This window comes from Aspergillus alliaceus (assembly GCF_009176365.1).
Source record: "Aspergillus alliaceus strain CBS 536.65 unplaced genomic scaffold BDW43scaffold_45, whole genome shotgun sequence".
Classification (NCBI taxonomy): Eukaryota; Fungi; Ascomycota; class Eurotiomycetes; order Eurotiales; family Aspergillaceae; genus Aspergillus; species Aspergillus alliaceus.
Window position 1 is genome coordinate 126,183 of NW_022474728.1, and position 19,367 is coordinate 145,549.

The following is a 19,367-nucleotide window of genomic DNA, read 5'->3' on the forward strand; positions in this document are numbered from 1 at the left end:
TAACCGCTGGCATATTATATGCTCATCTTCAAGATCTAAGATATTAGCCTGTGCTACTCAAACTGTAATATAGAAAGTGGATTATTTTCTTGCGCGGGTTGGGCGGCCAGGGCGCGGTAGTTAAATCCCTCCGGTACTTGAGTATATCCCACTTCATCAACTGAACATACGCTTAGTTCTAGGCGATTGGCTACAGAATTGCTGATACTTCTGATGCAGATTGCTGCGCATACGGAACTTAGCTTGAAGATGAAACATGTGACCTGCTTGTGACCAGCGAGAGTTTGTTCTGAATTGGCTTCTCTGGGTGGGAGGATGACCATGAGCATACCCAAGTTCTTTCAACGAAGGGTGGTCAGCGCAGATATTGAGGTCCACTTACACATTCATTCATCGCTCATACACTGAAATATAGAGCTAGAGCACTGGTCGACTCCCGTTGGGACGTTGCCCCCCCAACGCGTTATGTGTTTTCTCTATCTTGTGTTAATCGGGCTTCTCATATTCCCGAAAATGGGCGGAGGGAGCGATGGGAGGAACAACACAGAGTGTGGCATATAAAACAAGCTAAAGGAAGCCTCGAAAACACGTGGCTTTTTTAGCCTCTACCTAATTGTTCTCTTCGTTTCGCCCCCGCTGATCTGCAGATTTTTTTCCGCAGAGCCTTAAACTCCGTGAATCTCTTGCTCTGCAATATCACGGTTACTGTTTACTATTTATAACGGATAGCAGGGATGCGCCGCCAGCCGTCCGGTCCCATTCCACAACGACAAACATGCCATATGGGACATTCATTAAGTACTGGCTATTGCGGCTGTTTTGCCTGTCATTATAATGTTCATCGGTGCCTTGATACTATTTTGCCTTTGCGGGGCTTGTCCACACTTGGGGAGGTCTCTCAGCTTCCAGCCTGGACCAATACGGTTTCTACTCCATCTATGAATCACTCCCATCCCTAACATGACCAGAACCCTACTCTCAAAACACTGCATGCGACACATCTGTACAATTGACACCAATCTATGCATCGGCAAAGTTATACTCTTCAGACAAGGAGCTGTCTGCTGGAGTAAATCTGTGGAAATATTACTGTGTAGAGTGTCGAAGCTCCTTAAACCTTGATGGGTTAATAAGCAATATAACTAGTGCATACTTGGCAGAACTTCCCTAGATTGGTCCTAGTCAAAACTAGGGAGGATTATTGACATCTAACATATTGCTGTCACACTCGTATTACCTCGTTTCCCTCCACAGCTATGTGAGATATCATATAACCTGAACCATGTATTGACTAACACAGTTAGCTACGGGGGATCACAGCTAGCTAAAGGTCAAGCTTTCCCGAATCAACATGCTCGAGCTGGAGTGTAATGGGTTACTGGGGCAGTGTCTTGCTCATTAGTATACTGCGTCGCATAAGGGCTTATTCGTGGCATATCCGTCGAGGACGTGATACTCAAGATGTTGAGCGCAAGTGAAAACAACACACGATACATAAAGAGGGGATACGGGATGGTGTCGGTTATTATTGGAACGCCTACTTGACTGTCCCTGCAACTCTTGGGTTCTATCATCAACGTTGACTCTTAGGATGCAATATCCCGAACCGCCCGGAGACACTAGTCGTGGTAGGAATTTGGATAATATGTATTATCCTCAACGTTGGGTTCCTTGAAATTTTCATCCCAAACGTCGCGTATGCATAATGGCACTCCCAACTCCCGCTCCACTGTGTTTACTGACATGCCTGTTTACATGGGCGTGGCTATTTGCTGAGCGGGACAATAATTTTTATTTGGGCCACTGGGTAGAGCTTTAGCACTTTTAATGTTTTTCACCGGCACTAGAGTCGGCTCACAGCCATATTTGCATTTGTGCATGCATATATTATTTTGGATACCTCCTATAGTAGAAACGAGACCTGTTCAAGGTATCCATGAAACTAATCATTGAGTGCAATACTATGAAGAAGGGCTACATGTTCTATGGTTCAAGTTGGGCATCAACGTAGGTGATTCAATGGGGTCCTCGCCAGGGCACTATTTTCATCTGTATCAGACGTTCACCTGGCGCGGCTGGGAAAACCACCCTTTCACAGTCGGCGTCTACTATGCGTTAACCCTAACTTCGTTACTGTCGCCTTCATCTAATGTAGAACAAGCCCCTGCACCATGACTGGAGCTCTTAATGAACAGACCCAATCCACCGACATGCCTTAGAGATATCCCCGCTGGATACCGTGGCTCCTATCCCCGCCCCTGCTTCTGGGAAAAGCGATTGAGTATTTTGAAGAAGCATATTCGTGGGGACGTGCTTATAGGGTTCGACTGGGCAATTGCGCTTCTTTTGCGTACAAGCCGGTCTCTAGCGCATTGAGTGCGTTGCTTGTGTGATTCGTTGTTTTATTCAAGCAGGGACCTTTTAGTCTCGGATATTTTCACATTCACATTCTTCTATTGCTAAGTTATATATGAGCTATGCTCGATGTTACAATAACGCTAAGTAGGTATGAATCAGGAGACGAACAACGGATTTAAGGACCGTTGCTTTGGGCCGCTTATATGATCAGCGAGCCATGAGAGTAATTCGGCCAATGATTCTCCTTGTGGACTATTATTTGGCGCTGTCACTCGGCTGGTATGCGCCCTTGTTCTAAGCAGAATTATGCGGAACAATACTCTAGAAGCTAAAAAGAGGTGCTGTCCAAGGAATAAAGTGTTCTCGTCCAATAGCTAAATTTGCTATCGTACACTCCGGGTTTATCTAGGGATAGTGCCATACCACAGAAAGTTGTTATTGATGAGCAGTAGCCATCGACCATTAAGGACCATTAGCTTGTTGTTGAAGAATGAAAGCCACATATTTGTCCTATACACTGCCTTCAATCCCCTCTTGGACCCAAACGGATATGATATGCGCCAGAGTTAGCTCTAAGAGGACTGTTACTATGGATTGTACGGTGTCAACGCGCATGATAGGTTCTTATGGATTTTTGCTATCTGCACTGTCGTTGAATGTGTTAATGAGGTTAGGGTACTGAGATAACATTCTATCTGAATACCTAGACAGCATCACTTACACCTATACTCCACTCCAATAATCAGATCGATGTAGATATTCCCCTGTTTGTCAACGGACGGGATGATCACTAGAGGAGTCCCAGGATTTTCCCGTATCTGATTGGATTAGCGTAGTAAGTTCTAAGATGGTGAGCATGGAATGGAATGTTTGTTCAGGTACTAACTAGTTCCTGCGAGGGGCACAACATGAAATGGAATGTTTTGAACCGAAGCACAAACTCACGAATACTTAATCTCATCTATAGAGCCTGTAATGAGAAGATCTCTGTCGCAGCAGCTCCGCCCATCACACCACAATGAGGCTCCCATCTGTAGCAGAGGTTCTTGTCGCTAGACAGGCAGCTGGTTCTGCGGGTATTGATTACAACGCACCACCACCAGTCCTGTCAACTCTTCCTAGCGGCTCCCTCTTCGAAACCTGGAGGCCAAAGATTCATGTCCTTCCGCCAAACGGTCAGATTGGTGACCCATGCGCGCATTATAACGATCCCGCCACAGGATCGTTCCATGTTGGCTTCCTTCATAATGGAACTGGGATTTCGGCCGTTCAGACTGACGACCTGGTCCACTATGTGGATGTCAATGAAAATGGGAACTACACCATTGTTGCTGGGGGCCCCAACGATCCGCTAGCAATATTCGACGGCACTGTTATTCCAAGCGGGATTGATGGCAAGCCAACTTTGCTTTACACCTCAGTCTCATCTCTCCCTATTCACTGGACTCTCCCTTATGTTCGGGGAAGCGAGTCGCAGTCCTTGGCCGTGACCTACGATGGTGGGCATAACTTTACCAAGCTGGATCGCCCACCAGTCATCCCAGTTCCACCAGAGGGGCTCGATGTTACTGCTTTCCGTGATCCCTACGTCTTCCAAAATAGGGATCTGGATAACACCGTTGGTAGCAGCCCAGGGACCTGGTATGCTACTATCTCAGGTGGTGTCCACGATGTCGGGCCCGGAATCTTCCTCTATCGCAGCCGGGGCTCTGATTTTGAGGACTGGGAATACCTTGGAGAATGGTGGAGTGAGCCTGCTAACTCTACCTGGGGCAATGGTGACTGGGCCAAGGTATGGGGCTATAACTTTGAAACCTCAAATGTGTTCAGTCTCGACGGAGAGGGATACAATGTCAATGGCGAGACCTTCATCACCGTGGGTGTCGAGGGCTCGTACGCCCCAATCACCGAAACAGTTAGCTCACAACATGGCATGCTGTGGGCGTCCGGAAGTATTTCGACACCTGACGGCGGAAATGTGACTTTTAAGCCTACTATGGCCGGTGTCATTGATTGGGGCATATCCGCATACGCTGCATCAGGAAAGGTATTGCCAGCAACATCTCAAGCGTCCGAGAAGAGCGGTGCGCCCGACCGGTTTATCATATATGTGTGGCTGAATCAGGTTTTTGGAGCCTCTACGGGCTTTCCTGATGAGCAACAAGGCTGGCAAAACACTCTTCTGCTTCCGCGTGAGTTGACAAAAAAGACTATCAACGTGGCGAACAACGAGCTTGTGTGGGATACTGGCTCGTGGCGTGTGGAGAAAGACGGCGAAAGCTGCGCCAAGCTCGAGACTATGGGCATTGACATTGCGCGGGAGACGTACAAGGCAATGAAATCTACGAACTCCTTCAAGGAGCCGAAGCGCACGTTGAGCAGTGCAGGTAGTGTCCCCTTCGAGCGTTCTCCCACCACGAAGTTCTTCGTTCTCGATGCCCAGATTTCCTTCCCGAAGCCGGCCCGTGAGTCTGGAGTGCAGGCTGGATTCAAGATCCTTTCCTCGGATCACGAGTCTACAACTGTTTACTATCAATTCTCGAACGAATCTATAGTCATTGATCGAACCAACACGAGCGCAGCCGGACTGAACAACCCTGGATTCGACGCTTCTGCTGAATCAGGACGCTTGCGACTATTTGATATTAGAAAGCATTGCAACGGTGGGAGTTCCGATCATGATGATGAATATGTTGGGCATGGTAAGGGCAAAGAGCATGATGGCCACAAAGCTGGCAGTTACGGTCACCATGCCAAGCATAGCAAATCCACAACAGACGATGAGGAGATCGAGACCTTGGACCTCACTATTGTTGTCGACAACTCTGTTCTCGAGGTTTATGCTAACTCACGGTTTGCACTTGCTACTTGGGCTCGGTAGGCTTCCCCTTTATCTTTGACGTTGTCCGGGAATTTTCTAACATGATGTCTAGGACTTGGTATGCCAACTCGACTGGAATTAGCTTCTTCCACAATGGCGTGGGTGAAGTGTCTTTCAGCGATATTAGTGTCTCTGATGGACTCTACAACGCCTACCCCGAGCGGACGAGATAAATAACGTACTCTTGAGTTATCCGAAGATTGTTTGCTACTTTGACGGGAATGGTGATAGTGTGGGGACCAGCTTGGGTAAAGCAGTTGGGGCTATTTTTCTCTTGACCTGTGAAATGTAATTCACATGGGAAATAATTACGATAGCTTAATTTACAATAATGTCTACCTTGAGAACGTATGGGTGATATATCTGCGTCAAGACGAAGAAGGGGCCTGTTAATAATGCAATTCGAAAGCATCTGAATAGAGAGGACCTATCATCTATCAATCGCGTATGAGTGGAAGCAATTCTAGAAGTAGATAGTATCCACAAGAATGGTTGTTTCCATCATTCCTTTCTGATGCTTCCACCCCAGGCTCTAGCAGCATAAAGCGCCCCTTGCTTAAGACGGATACTTATTGCCTCCTTGGATTAACAGCCTACTACAATAACCAATTGAAGTTCAAGGAGCATGCATAATTAAACCTAATGTGGTTGTTGTTGTTGTACTGGGAAGCCTCTCCTTGCGGGTTCGGAATGGAATGGGCCTTGAGTCTATATGTTCGATCACCAAATTTTTGTCGGGTCCTTCCGCTTGACGAAAGTATTTTTACCTTGGCTGTCACGCGTGGTACGTGGTTCAACATTCCGCTTAAAGCAAGGGATAATGCTTGAGGCAATCACTGCTTATATATATGCGGTCAACCGTACTACGGGCTGCTGGACTACAGGTTTATAATGTCCAATGCCTATCTATATCTATTCCTGCTTATGGCAAGAACCTCGAGATTAATATGCTTTGACGGACTTGTAATTCGCATGAATGTATCCTTCATGAGCAAATGACTATTCCCGAGAAATCTGCACATCTGTATAGGGAACCCCAACCCTAACAACCCGTTGATTACGAGGGCTAGATCACTATCCCCGGGTCCCTGTTTGATTCAAACGTTTCAAGCTGATAGTAACATAAGTGTAAGTCGATCTCATTGAGGTCAAAGTGAGGGGGGAACAGCTAGATTCGCAATATTTTGAGATTGGTCTGGTAATATGCATTTTAGTAAAGGTAGAACTGTGGTGACTAGAGTCACTACAGTATATAATCATCAGCAAGGGCAAAGTATACTGTATGTAAGGTGTTTACGGCAGCTCCTTACCGTCTTCTTGCGTCTTCGTCAGTCCCAACTATGCAGGTCTGGACAACGCTAGAATCGAGATACATACATCAGTCTCATGGAGACAGATACCTACATCATGTTGAGTAGATATAAACAACAAAGCAGGAAGGAAAGAAACCGATCGGGTAAATTGTTAGTATGTCCTCCAGAAGTTGAGATTTATCCCCTTTTCTTATCATCTCTACCTTCCCGTCACAATGAGAAAAACCCATCGAATTACTTTATACCTGACGCTCTTCATCCTTGGAGCTTATTTAGGCCTCTGTAGTGAGCTAGGTGCAACTAACAGCTCGAACCAAACGGGGCTCTTCCTCTCTCTACTTCAGGATCTGTTACTCAGGGTACCCAGCTCCGAAAGAATACGTGAATGGAGTGACTATTACACCAACGGATCCCACCTCGCCGGCCAAGGCCGCCAGCAGGCCGAATGGACTCAAGCTCTGTGGAAAGAATTCGGGATTCCTCAAATGACCATGACTACCCATGAAACCACCCTGGAGTTTCCACGCAGCCATCGAGTTGCACTCATTGACATAGGCTCAACAAATGACACATTACTGCATGAAGCGACATTTGTCGAGGATATCAAAGCCAAGGCGGATTTTGGCGAGCCCCAATTTTTGCCTGCAATATTTACCGGGGCCGGGGTGGGAAATATGACTGCTCAATATGTTTATGCCAATTTCGGCCTTCAGCAGGACTATGAAGACTTACTTCGGGCTAATGTCGACCTTGAGGGTAAGATTGCTTTAGTCAAGTCTACCTTCGCCTCGTCATTTTTGATGCAACGCAATTTATCGGCACACCGTTCCAGTCAAGTGAATGCTGCTGCTAATCATGGCATTTCTGGTGTGATCGTCTACCCAGACCCTCAGATGGATGGGAAATTTACTGAAGCTAATGGATACTTACCATATCCGGATGGCCCAGCTCGTGCACCAACTCTAATTGAGCGTGGCTCGATATCGTCCCCCAGTATGGCCGCCCCTTGTCATACTATTATATCTAGTTCACACAGTCAGATAATGATAGCTGGACTGACCTTGTCTGTTCCTCAGACACAAGAGCTGCCATCCCAGCCATTCCAATATCATATGCTGATGCCATTCCTCTTCTTCAGGCCCTCAATAACCATGGGCCTCTTGCGACAGAGCTTAATGAACGTTGGCATGGTGGAGGACTAACTCACAAAGGTGTTTATTATAGCGTCGGCCCCTCACCCACCAACATTGTCTTGAATTTAAACAATGACCCTAGCATCACTCAGGGGCTGCTCTACAACGTGATAGGCACGATTCCAGGGAGCGTATTCCCAGATGAAGTGGTGATCCTGGGTAATCACCGAGATTCCCTGGGCCCAGGCGCCAATGACGGAAATGGTGGCTCGAGTGCCCTAAATGAAGTAGTTAGAAGCTTCGGAGTCGCGTTGGCCAAGGGGTGGAAACCTCTACGAACTGTAATCTTTGCTAGCTGGGATGGAGGGGAGCTCGAACTTGCCGGATCCCAGGCTTGGATTGATGAAAACTTTGCCTGGCTCAATACCAGTGTTGTTGCATACCTTAATGTTGTTGTCGCAGGCGCAGGAACCGAATTTCGTGCACAAGGGAGCCCACTTCTGACCAGAGTTATGCGTGATGCTACTAGTAAAATCCAGTCACCGAGTCAACCTGCATCATCTATACTAGATGTCTGGGGAGGTGAAATTTCTCCAGGGGCTGGCGGAGATAGTCAATCGTTCCAAGGTTCCATCCTGGCCTCCTCGGTGGACTTTGCTTTTGATACCGGGCTAGATGAAGCTATGTTTCCGTATCATTCACAGTTTGATCTAGTCGACTGGGTGGATCGATTCGGAGACCCAGACAGGGAACTCCACCTTGCAACCACGAAAATTTGGTCTATAATGACTAGCTTACTCGCCTATAGCCTCGTCATCCCCGTTACACTTAATGACTATGCTCTGTTTCTGCGACAGAGTCTTGATACAATCGAACTACAGGTGCCATTGAAGACAATGGATACCGGAAAGCTGCATAAAGCAATCAGAGACTTGCACCAAGCTACCCTAACATTTGACTCGTATGCTCACTCTCTTGCTGGGAAGATCGCTCAACAACCAAAAAGCACGGATCTCCTTCAACTGGCCCAAGACATGAATAAACAGTATCTTATTTTTGAGAGAATATTTGCCCACCCTAACCCGGAAACCCTTGCTGATCGCCATATGGTTCTCCCTTTGAGTTCGTTCTATACAAAGGCGACGGGAATCCCTGTACTATCACAGAGCATGACTGCAGGGAATTGGCCCGCTGCGGAAGTAAGTCCTCTTTGCACTAATATCTTGCTTCCATTTTTGGTAATTGTTGGATGGACTATCTATAGACATACCAGGACATACTTGTGGCCCGCATTTATGACATGATCAAGCTTTTGAATCAAGCCGTTGGCCGGCTGAAGCATCACGAGACAAATGTTCAACTAGGACTATAGAGGTCCACGCAACGAGCCGCTCGGTCCGCAAGGAGTAAAAGAATCAGAGGCGATTTTGGGTACACCATCGGGACTATACCGTCGAAGAGAAAATCGATAACTGTTTGATTCCTCAGCAAACTACCTACAGTCGGTTTAACAATCAGCAGCGTTTTCGCAGATACTTTTGTCAAGGACATAGACTTTTTTGTACGCTATTATCCACTTAAGCACATAATGCGGAACGTACCTAGCTATACTCCTAATTATGGGCCCTTCACTAGGGTAATGGGCAGTCTTCTGTCAGACACCACTTTTCGTCACCTTTTTGTCCACACTCGTCGCCATATGTACAGTACCAATGACCACCGCGAGCATTGTTCTTGTTTGGAGCTCTTCCAGCCCTCCTAGTAAACTTAGTCAGATGGGGGGTTACAACTAAGCCAATCACTTACAGTCCCATAGCTGGTTCGAGCACACCGCACTGTAGAGGCATTTATTGACAATTTGTACTGTATATGCGGTCTGTCTCAAGGCGTTAGATTAGGTAGCAATAAAATATCGGAAGGGGGGAATACTCACATAAGCCATGTCATATTTGAGACAGACTGTTCCCTTAATTGTGGCACTGCAGGTCTTGGTCTCGCCCACGGTCCATGATTCCGTTACTGCAAAATTAGCACTGGAGTAACCCAAATACAGTCCGCCCGAGACGGTGTATCCAATGTATAGCTTTCAGTAAGACTAGAGCTACAGCCCTGAACGCCTTTGTCATGCCTACAATCTCCCGGTTCACTCATTTGCCTGTGGAGGTAATTGTGTGTGGGTCTCCATCTCCGGCAAGTTCTTAACTGCAGTCTCCCATACAGCACATGAACTGGTGACCCATAAGCTGTCTATCTAGTGTATTGTTCGCGTCTGCTGTCATGTACCTGTTGATTGCGTACCCTAGTGAGACACAAGCTTCGAAAGCTATCCATATGCGGAGTACTCCATAGTCTGGATTGACATGAAGCCTGGGCCAGCTCATTATACAAAGTTCTGCTTCTACATTGCTTCTATAGCACAATTCCAGGGCAAACCAATGATTGCCCTACTTACCTTTTGACAACAACAGGGTCCAAACCTAGACAGCAGTATTCAAATACCATGTGGCACCTCTTACCCTTCCCTACTGTGTAGGTATCAACCAAAAATACCACTAAAGCTCCGCTATCAGCCATCACCCTACTCCATTTAGGTCAGCGCCTTTGATCATTATCTACACCATGATATCGCTATATTGCCATGACATCGCGTGTATCGTGCCGTTTGAATGATCACTTTAGGCCTATAAATATGCTCATATTATCATTAGATCAGAAATCAGAGACCTCGTCATTTCTTCATTTGCACCCCTTAGATTTCAGCGGTAGATTACTAGGTAATACGGAATCCCGCATTCCCAATAGTAGGATTGGACATATGTACTACTACGGTTAAGGGGACAAAGACTGCTCCCCGTGAAACTCTCCGATTCACTATTTCTGAGATTCACTACTAATATTTGTACATCCTAGAGCGAATCATGGATAATAGGTATTGCTAACACATTGACTAAAGAGGCTGCCCAGTAACCTGGACCATTAACATAACATGGACAACGCCAATCTATGCTGAGAAGTGAAAAAGGTGGACATTCATTGTATTCATAACGCGAATGCCCACTCGAAGGCCGAAGAGAACAGGCCTAGATATACACATAGCCCACATCCATAATCAGTTTATAATACAACACAATGCACAATGTACGCATCGTGCATCTGCACAGTCTTTTGCTTAGTACCGTAGGGGAGTTAGGGTTCGATTCCGGAGAGGGAGCCTGAGAAACGGCTACCACATCCAAGGAAGGCAGCAGGCGCGCAATTTACCCAATCCCGACACGGGGAGGTAGTGATAATAAATACTGATACGGGGCTCTTTTCGTTCTCGCAGGAATGGGTACAATCTAAATCCCTTAACGAGGAACAATTGGAGGGCAAGTCTGGTGCCAGCAGCCGCGGTAATTCCAGCTCCAATAGCGTATATTAAAGTTGTTGCAGTTAAAAAGCTCGAGCTCCAATAGCGTATATTATAATACGAGGCTAGAGAATGTAAGCCTGACCTGGCCATGGCCGCATACTACAGTATCAGCACAGTACAGAGTATTAATGAAGGAGCACGAGATCTAAACATGACTCGCACAATCACCAAAAAAAAAGGCAGAAGATAGAAAGATAGGTCCTATCAAGAAGATAAGTAAAAAAAAAAAACGATCGACCTGGGACTCGAACCCAGAGCCTTCACTTTGATCATTGATCAATAGGAGAGTGACGCTCTACCATTGAGCCAGCCGACCGGCTATCTATTGAGGCTGGTGCTCAAATTGGCATTCTAAACCTAGGAGACTGGAAAACCCGGTTAATAATTTCTTTGCCGTGATATAGGTTGGTAGCAACACTGAGAGAATCCTTTCTGTGGTGCAAATATATAGTCCTTCAGTAAGACTCACAACTAGCTTATGGCATGATTGGCTAAGGCATCTCTACCTGAGAAATGAGTATCAGTCTCTTTCTCACTATGAGAAAAGTATAGTACAAATATAATCCTGTCAGCAATCACCAAGTAATGTCTCTCATCTAACTGCGAGTTATATTGAAAGTACAAAAGCGTATGGTGATAGAAAGAAGAAAAGCTAGAAGAGTATATTTTAATGCATGAGCGAAAGCGAAGCGAAAAGCATAAAAATCACCCTAACGTGACACCATTATTTCTTGCCCTTCTTCTTCTTCTTCTTGTTCAGGGACGCCGGACTCCCAGGCTGCTCGTGAGCCTCCACCAAAACAGCATCATCATCGCTTCCAGTCACGGAGGATGGCGCACCGGATGACTCGGGGGTTTTTGTCGTAGGAGTAGAGCCGCTGGTCGTGGTAGGGGTCGTAACAGGGGCCGGTTCGACCTTCTGTGGAGGTGCGGTCGAAGACGCTCCTTCGGCATCTAATTCCTTCATGAATCCGTCCTTGATGCTAGCTTTCTTCTTTTCCCACCATTGACGTTCCTCAGCCAGCTTGCTCTGTTGCTCTGCAATCCGCTCGCGGTAGAGGGTGTTGTTCATCATCTCATTGGCAGACTGGAAAATCGTTTGGCCCCAACCGGGTACGTATGCGTTGGCCTGTAATCAACCTAGTGAGTTACCGTACCCTAAATATATGCAAACATCTCTACCCCAAGCAAAAGAAGTATCGTACGAGAGCCCGGGAGAAAAGAAAGACAGAAAAACCTACTTCAGAAACAACATCCCGAACCTCATCCTCCATCTCCTTCTCAGCCCTTTGAAACCGCTGCCATAGATCATCACCTACACTACCACGTTGAAGCAGCATACCCAGAGCCTGCTTTTGACTGCGCAAGGCCAAAACCCGCCTGATATCTTCCTCGGCACGTCTCAAAAGCGCAGCCTTGAGCACCGACTCCGGTACTGCGGGTGCCTTCTTCTCCTTAGAAGAGGACGCAGGTGGGTCAATATGGAGGAGGGAGAAGTAAATGTCTCGTTGGAGGTGGGCGGGGAACCATGGTTCTAGAGAGTATGCCTTTTCTATATGCACGAGGCTTGCAGTTAGTATACTAGATCGACGTTGCTTTTTTTCCCCTTAGAACAGGTGAACGTACGGGCTTTGCGCTTGCGGTATAATGAGGAGAAGGTTGCCAGTGAACCGATTAGGACACCTAGGTAGGCGAACGGCACGGCGAGACTAAGCCAATTTACCATGGCGTTGTATAGAACAACTTGGATTGCCCTGGAATAAGGAAAAGTGCGATTGAATGGAGTTTAAATGTCAGCGGGGGAGTAGTTAGGCCGGGGGCATAATATCGTAATTATTTGTAGTGCAAAATCTTCACCGTGCTAAATGCGAAGAGTACTGACAAATATATTTGCATGCGACACCGAGTAGCACAATCTTGGAGCTATATGGCGAAGGGAGGGAGAATAATTGTCGTGTTCTCTCGCAAGGGCAAGATAGCGAGGCGGTAATGATGGAGCTCCTTCGGGAAAGGACAGGCTGGTGTCTTGGCCGCGTCACATGTTCACTACCATTAATACCATATTCTATCAACTCTAGCCAGTGACGCTTTGGTCTCCGCATTCATTTATCTACAAAATTGCCCGCGAAAAAGGAAAAAAAAAAAAAATAAAAAAGTTCAGGTAACAGAGATGTCTTCGCGCATACAGGTACGAGCTCACGTTCGCTCAAAAGGAAAAACCCAGCCCTTAGAATCCGCCGTAACAACCAACCAAAAGAAACAACACTATAGGCTTTCAAGGAATGGCCATTCCGGCGATAAATAAGAGAAGAATTGCAAAACAAGATAGGTATAGTCTGAAAGTAGAAGAACAAAGAGGGTAAAAAAAGGCTAGGGTCAACGTTGGTTTCATTACATGAGTCCAATGTCAAAAGTACACAAACATCCCAATTCAGCCCTAATACCAAAAGGAGGGAAATACTGGGCAGGAACAAGAGAGAGTGAAGGGAGGAAGGCAAAACCGGGATGGACAGGGTAGAGGTGAGAGTGCCAGAGACGTATCTTGGCCGTCGAAAATGCAGCATAGTTTACAAGTGTTCGAATGATGAACCCAACTGTTCCTTCGTCCTCTGGCTGATGGGGCCAATCTCCTGCATCGCCTGCATGTCTTCGAGGATCTCATTAAACGTGTCACGGATTCCAGCAGCCACCTTGCTGCGGTTCCATTCGCCACGTGTGCGCCACAAATAATCCATTAGGCTAGTATTGATCTGCTCGAGCTGCTCCACCGAACAGCCACTGGTTCGCTGGGTGAGTTGCTCATGCAGGTTCTGAACGTAGTCGGAGTCCAGGATTAGCGTTGGTGTTGAATCCTCGTTATTTAGGATGGATTGGAGGTTAGCTAGCGGATGAGATGATGTTTTGGCAGTTCCATCGAAAAGAGGCACCGGCGGCTGTGTCTTCAACTGTGACTGACTGCCATTCACATGGTGTTCGGGCTGCGAATCCGCATTTCCAGCGAGAGACTCGCGTGGCTTTGGGGATAGCTGGCTGCTGTCACCCTGCTGGGTATCTGGTAGATGCTCTTCTAATCCTAGCCGGTCTGGGTATTGGGTGAGGTCCGGGAAATCGTGCCTCAACCCTGGGCCAACGACAGGACTTTGAGTGTAGTTTGGACGGAGAGAGGACTGGTCCGATGATTTTTGGCCTGATGTTGTCTGCGTAGTAGAAGCCTCGTTGGCGTAATCGTGTGGCTGAGATCCAGGTGCCATTGGAGTCATCGGCCCCCTCTGTGAGAAACTCGAGAGACCCGACTCCCGTCTTATCTGCTGAGAAGGTGCTGTGTGTGAATAGGCCGGTTTTGGTTGCGCAGAAGGTCCAAATGAGCTGCCCTGTGTGTCTCTCGTGCCCGAATGGTTTTCCGAATTAGTCATGTAGACATCCCCATCCCCATCAGGCCTCGAATCATGCGACCCGTTGCTTGTATGTCCTTGGACACTCAGATCATTTAGATCTGAGCCGCCGCCTTGATGATACCCGTTGGTCAAGAAGCTCACTGTTGAGTTTCGTGACGGCGTCACCGGTCTGGCCTGTTCCTTGGGTCCGAGATCGGGGAAGGTCTCACCCAGCACTACAGGGCCACTCGAAGGACCGGACTCGGTATTACCATGCGGTACGTTGTGGTTTGCTGTACGAGCCGTGAAGCCTTGTTCTGCTTCTTCGGCCCTTTTGGCCTTTTCAGCTGCAGCCTTTTCCCTCTCCAGCTCCCGGATGTAGACGTTCTCGCATTCCGCGACGAGCTGCGGCTCAGCCTGCTCAATGGTGGAAATATCAACTTCAACGTTGGATAGAAGCTCGTTGGCTCTCAAAATTCTCTCTTGGTCGCCAAGTTGGCGTGCATCTTTGGCTAGTCGCTTGATATCCGCCAAGAAGTCACAGGGCCGTTTATAGTATCCATTGGAGAGGCGCTTCTCAATAGTAACGATTTCCATATTATAGAAGAACTTACCCGACACGGTTTCCCAAAGTCCCGGAACACCATGTTTGTCGTAAGCCTTTTCAAACGGCCGGAAGGTAGTTCGCTGTTCTATCGGCAAGTCGCTTGTGACGATGTTCGGATTCTCTTCCTCCCAGAGGTAGCGGATCTGAGACTCATCGATAACACCGGTCCTAAACCGTTTGTACTTCTTGATTTGGTCCATGATAGGCTGAATCCTGATCTTCAGAAGGTTCAGCATTTGGTGGTCTTTCTTTTTCTGAGCTTTCAGCTGCTCCTTAGTGAGTGGCGTGGCGGGCTTGGGCGGTGGTGGAGGCGCAACCTCCAAGGGCTCAAGTTCCCTCTTCTTACGGTTCTCAGGATCCGGGAAATGCGCGGGTGCAGTCTTAATGTACTCAACCACCTTGCTGAAATACTCGTACCGCGCTTCACTACCCGGTGCTTTCAGGTCATAAAAATTTCTCTTAGAGAACCCAAACAGCAGCCGCAGCAACCCATTGTCGGTTTCTTCTCCAGTCAACTCCTGGACTCCGAGCAGCAGAATAGGATCAGTGGGTGGGATTGACCGTAGCAAGCCCGTGAAGGTTGAGAGGACGGCTGGGCCGACTGTCTCGGTCCAACTTCCGATGTTGGGAATGTATATTACACTTGGCCTGTGCCTCTTGACCTCTGAAAAGAGCTGTACGACGGCTGCTTCTGGAGACCGAGTCGAGTCGCTAAGGAGAGTGGGCAGATCAAACGACTGCACGTGCATCCCTTCAAAGTGATGCAAAATGGCAGCTGATAAGTACTGTTGCCCCATGCCAATTAGCCCGCGAAGCAGCATCCTAGGCCTGAATACCCGCGACCGGTCGAAGTCCTGCTGCATCTGTTCGCGTTGGAAGCTTCCAGCACCCTCGGGCTCCTCAAACTGTGCCTCTTCCAGAGCAGTGAGCCGCTTTCTTTGTGGAAGAGTTTCGGACAACAGGGCCCTGAGGTCTGCCAGAGGTTGACGGAGTAAGGGTTCGACTTCCTTGGGAAGCGGCGAAGCACCGGATGACGTGGACCTCTCTGACGACGGAACCATCTTCTTGATCGCAAGCATAAAATCCTTAGGGGTAACATCGATTTTCTTCGGATCAATGAGTAGTTTTTTATCAGACTTATAGATCTGAGGGTATTTTCTTTGTACTGCATTGAGGGCGGCTTCTGTGCAAAGTGCACGAAGGTCGGCTCCTCCATAACCTTTGGTAATCTCGGCCAACTCATCCTTAATACCATCCGGGAGGGGTGGGTCCCAACCCTTGGTATGAATGTTAAGAATTGCGCGTCGACCTTCTGCATTCGGCAAGGGAAAGTAGAACTCGCGATCGAATCGACCAGGGCGGCGGAGAGCAGGGTCTATCGAATCTGGTCGATTGGTGGCACCGATAACAATCACTTGACCACGGCCGTCCATCCCATCCATCAACGCTAGTAATGTGGAGACGATGGATGCGTGGATCTGCTCCTGCTTGCTTGATCGTACAGGTGCCAGACCTGGGGAAGTGCACAAGTCAGAAATGATTCCTGGATTCGTTCCCTAGGGGGAGTTCACTTACCATCAATTTCATCGAAGAAGATAATGCTAGGTTGGGTTTTGCGAGCTTCTTCGAATAGCAGTCGCAGTTGTCTTTCAGCCTCACCCACCCATTTACTTAGTGCATCGGCTCCTTTCCTCATGTAGAATGTGACCTTACGACCCTCAGAGCTGACACTGTTCGCCAACGCCCGGGCCAAAAGGGTCTTACCCGTGCCAGGAGGACCGTGGAAGAGAACTCCTCTAGGTGGCACAATGTGGAAACGCTGGAAAATCTCTGGGTACAGCAGAGGTAGAGACACCATCTCCTTCAACTGATCGATATGTCCCTGCAAGCCTCCAACACTATCGAAGTTGACACTCATATCCACACCCAATGGGTCTGCATCCGCAAGCGCCTGCTTATCCTTAACTTTACCCAGGTTTGCCGGTGTCCCAGATAGACCCTGCGTAGTGTCGGCTGCATGGGTCTGAGTCTGGCCGGGGAGGAGACCAGCACCATGTGGCCCAAGAGTAGACCCCACCCCAGCAACAGAGCCGCGTGGATGTTGCATCCCTTCATCATCGCTGCTATCACTGTCAACTCCTCCGGTCGCGGCAGGTGCCCCTGGTGGAGCTAGGATCGCAGCCGGGCCACCACCCCCGAAAGGCCCATAAGTCGGGAATAGGGTTCGTTGCCAGCTGCCGCCACCGCCGCCGCCGCGACCACCGCGGCGCGAAGGCGACTCATTGACCTCGTTCTCAGCTTCCTCGATGGGTAGAATGAGGTCCGGCCGAATAATTCGATAGTCGACATCCTTCCGGCTGCGCCGCGGTTTTTCGTACACAATGTCTGTCTGCAATCTTCTGCGAGGTCGGCCACCCCTAAGATCCTCTAGTTCCTCGGCGAGCTCCTCTGCAATATCAGCCGCTGCTTCGGATTGTCCACGAGATCGGGACGCCCTCTTTCGAAGACCAGGACGCCGCCCGACGGTGCTGTCCTCTTCATCATCGCGTGCTTGACTGGCTTTGCGGGGGGAGCCGTTGGATTTTCCAGATTGGGATGCCTCATCATCATCGTTTGAGTCTCCCTCTTCGGGTTCGAAGTCGCTCTCTTCGTCTTGTCGCTTGCGTTGAGAACTTCTTGGTTTTTTCCGGCTAGAGCGACGGGGTCCTTGGGGTTCCTCCTCATCCGGCTGCTCTGGCTCCTCGGTTTGCTGACCTCTATTCGGTCGCGTTCTCCTCCTAGTTATTGGGCCTTCATCTTCGTCGTCATCATCTTCGTTGTTCGCATCTTCATTCTCAGACTCGGGAACAAATCCCTCCTCAGCTTCTGCCGCTCCTTGCTGGCCGTCCCCGGCCGGTATGGCCTCTTCGGCGAAGCTTCCCTGTGCACTCTCCATGATCTCAACTTGAGAGCCCTTGATCTCCGTGGTTGTCTCTTCGATATACTCTTCTTGTTTCTCCTGAGTCTCTTCCTCTTCTTCCACAACCACGGGAACCTGCTTCAAGGAGCGAGATCCGCGGCGATTCGGACGTATTATCTCAGCCTCCGGGCTATGCGTACCACGTTCGACAGTTTCTACATGGCGACCCGAATTAGTGAGCGCGTAGATATCTTCTGACGCACCTCGTGTACGTCGGGTGACTCGGCGATTCGCTTGGTCTTGCTGCGGCTGTCGTTTCAGAGCATCTCCCAACTTCAGCGTAACCACGGCGCTTTTGCGTTTCTTCGGTGAAGGGAGTTCGGATTCTTCATCGTTTTCGTCGTCTACGCTGCTCGAATCAGGCTCGTTGTAAAGTGGCCGGTTCGTGGCCGCCCTTCGCGCGACCAGGCCTCTCGCATTCCTCTGAGCGTTGGTATCGATTTCCTCTTCTGACTCTTGGAATGAGAGCTCGTCATCTTCACTGAAAAAATCATCGTCGGTTACAATGTCATCGTTGGAGCGGCGACGAGGCCTCTTGCTCGACGGTTTGGACTTTTTTCTCGATTTCGACCTCGAGACAGAGCGGCGAGGGTGATCGCTGTAGTCGTCATCGTCCGAGTCGGACTTGTTGGCGATCTCTTCAATTGAGCGCTTCACACGGGCCATGGTGTCGCGCCAAAAAGGCTTGGGGCGTGGTACTCCTTTATTGATCGCTATGTGAGCAAAGTGACATTGACGGGTAGTAGCATGGTGATTGGAGATAGAGTACGAAATGAGAAGGCATGGAAGACACGAGAGATTCGCGCTTGAAAAGGATGATAGGAAAGTAGGGATATCGATGGAACTCACCGGTAGTCAAAGTGAATAGAAAAGGGTAGAACGTATCGTCAATGGTCAATTAAACAAGAAGTAAACAGACCCAAACAGACACTGCCATTCAGTACGAGACTGGTATTGTTTTTCATAAAATCCGACAGATTTCTAAGCTCCCTAGCAAAGACGCACGCATCAATACCTGGGAATGACGTGAAGCCCGTGATGGAGAAGTGGTTATATATACCACGGGGCTACGGCGAAGCGCAAAGCGCAGGGCCCCGGGAGAGAGAAATCGTAGTGAATCTCACGACCAAAGCCGGGGACGGGAAGAAAACGATCAGTCGCATCCAGTGACTAAAAAAGGAGGAAGAAGAAGAATTAGAAACGAGCGAAAGATGACCAGGTCAAACGGTCCCCCCCAAAAATCACACGAGTAACGATGACAAACATCGAATTAACAATGGGCGTGGGACAAGAAGATCGAAGGGCGGAAAGACTCGCGCACGCCTTTTGC

General features: G+C 48.5%; 4 protein-coding genes and 1 non-coding gene across 5 annotated transcripts; 2 read left to right on the plus strand and 3 right to left on the minus strand.

The window, feature by feature from the left end:
• Positions 1 to 3,376: 3,376 nt before the first annotated feature.
• Positions 3,377 to 5,412, plus strand: BDW43DRAFT_321622 (glycoside hydrolase family 32 protein; the record flags this gene model as incomplete). Its single annotated transcript, XM_032049370.1, has 2 exons — positions 3,377 to 5,235; positions 5,292 to 5,412. 2 exons carry the CDS (start codon positions 3,377 to 3,379, stop codon positions 5,410 to 5,412), a joined length of 1,980 nt encoding a protein of 659 aa, XP_031897008.1.
• A 1,234-nt stretch (positions 5,413 to 6,646) lies between these two features.
• Positions 6,647 to 9,057, plus strand: BDW43DRAFT_302614 (uncharacterized protein; the record flags this gene model as incomplete). The annotated part of the gene is made up of 4 exons (XM_032045272.1): positions 6,647 to 6,702; positions 6,860 to 7,545; positions 7,629 to 8,884; positions 8,950 to 9,057. 4 exons carry the CDS (start codon positions 6,647 to 6,649, stop codon positions 9,055 to 9,057), a joined length of 2,106 nt encoding a protein of 701 aa, XP_031897009.1.
• Positions 9,058 to 11,327: 2,270 nt separating this feature from the next.
• On the minus strand, positions 11,328 to 11,413 carry BDW43DRAFT_t190. The gene has a single exon. It is a non-coding gene; the product is annotated as a tRNA-Arg (tRNA).
• Positions 11,414 to 11,548: 135 nt separating this feature from the next.
• On the minus strand, positions 11,549 to 13,229 carry BDW43DRAFT_286359 (Sec63 complex subunit SEC66). Its single transcript, XM_032043038.1, has 3 exons — positions 12,724 to 13,229; positions 12,339 to 12,649; positions 11,549 to 12,226 (listed from the first exon to the last, which is right to left on the minus strand). Exons 1-3 carry the CDS (start codon positions 12,821 to 12,823, stop codon positions 11,822 to 11,824), a joined length of 816 nt encoding a protein of 271 aa, XP_031897010.1. The 5' UTR covers positions 12,824 to 13,229; the 3' UTR covers positions 11,549 to 11,821.
• An 8-nt stretch (positions 13,230 to 13,237) lies between these two features.
• BDW43DRAFT_286360 (chromatin segregase YTA7) lies at positions 13,238 to 19,319 on the minus strand. The gene is made up of 3 exons (XM_032043040.1): positions 18,887 to 19,319; positions 16,654 to 18,738; positions 13,238 to 16,591 (listed from the first exon to the last, which is right to left on the minus strand). The coding sequence occupies exons 2-3, from the start codon at positions 18,701 to 18,703 to the stop codon at positions 13,665 to 13,667; spliced, it is 4,977 nt and encodes a 1,658-aa protein (XP_031897011.1). The 5' UTR covers positions 18,704 to 18,738; positions 18,887 to 19,319; the 3' UTR covers positions 13,238 to 13,664.
• Between the last annotated feature and the right edge of the window lie 48 nt (positions 19,320 to 19,367).

Coding starts and splice junctions, on each gene's coding strand:
- BDW43DRAFT_286359 (XM_032043038.1), bottom strand. CDS start 12,823: ATGGTAAATTGGCTTAGTCTCGCCGTGCCGTTCGCCTACCTAGGTGTC. Junction 12,650..12,723: donor ATACCGCAAGCGCAAAGCCC/GTACGTTCACCT, acceptor TCGTGCATATAG/AAAAGGCATACTCTCTAGAA. Junction 12,227..12,338: donor TTCGGGATGTTGTTTCTGAA/GTAGGTTTTTCT, acceptor GGTTGATTACAG/GCCAACGCATACGTACCCGG.
- BDW43DRAFT_286360 (XM_032043040.1), bottom strand. CDS start 18,703: ATGGCCCGTGTGAAGCGCTCAATTGAAGAGATCGCCAACAAGTCCGAC. Junction 16,592..16,653: donor CTTCTTCGATGAAATTGATG/GTAAGTGAACTC, acceptor GCACTTCCCCAG/GTCTGGCACCTGTACGATCA.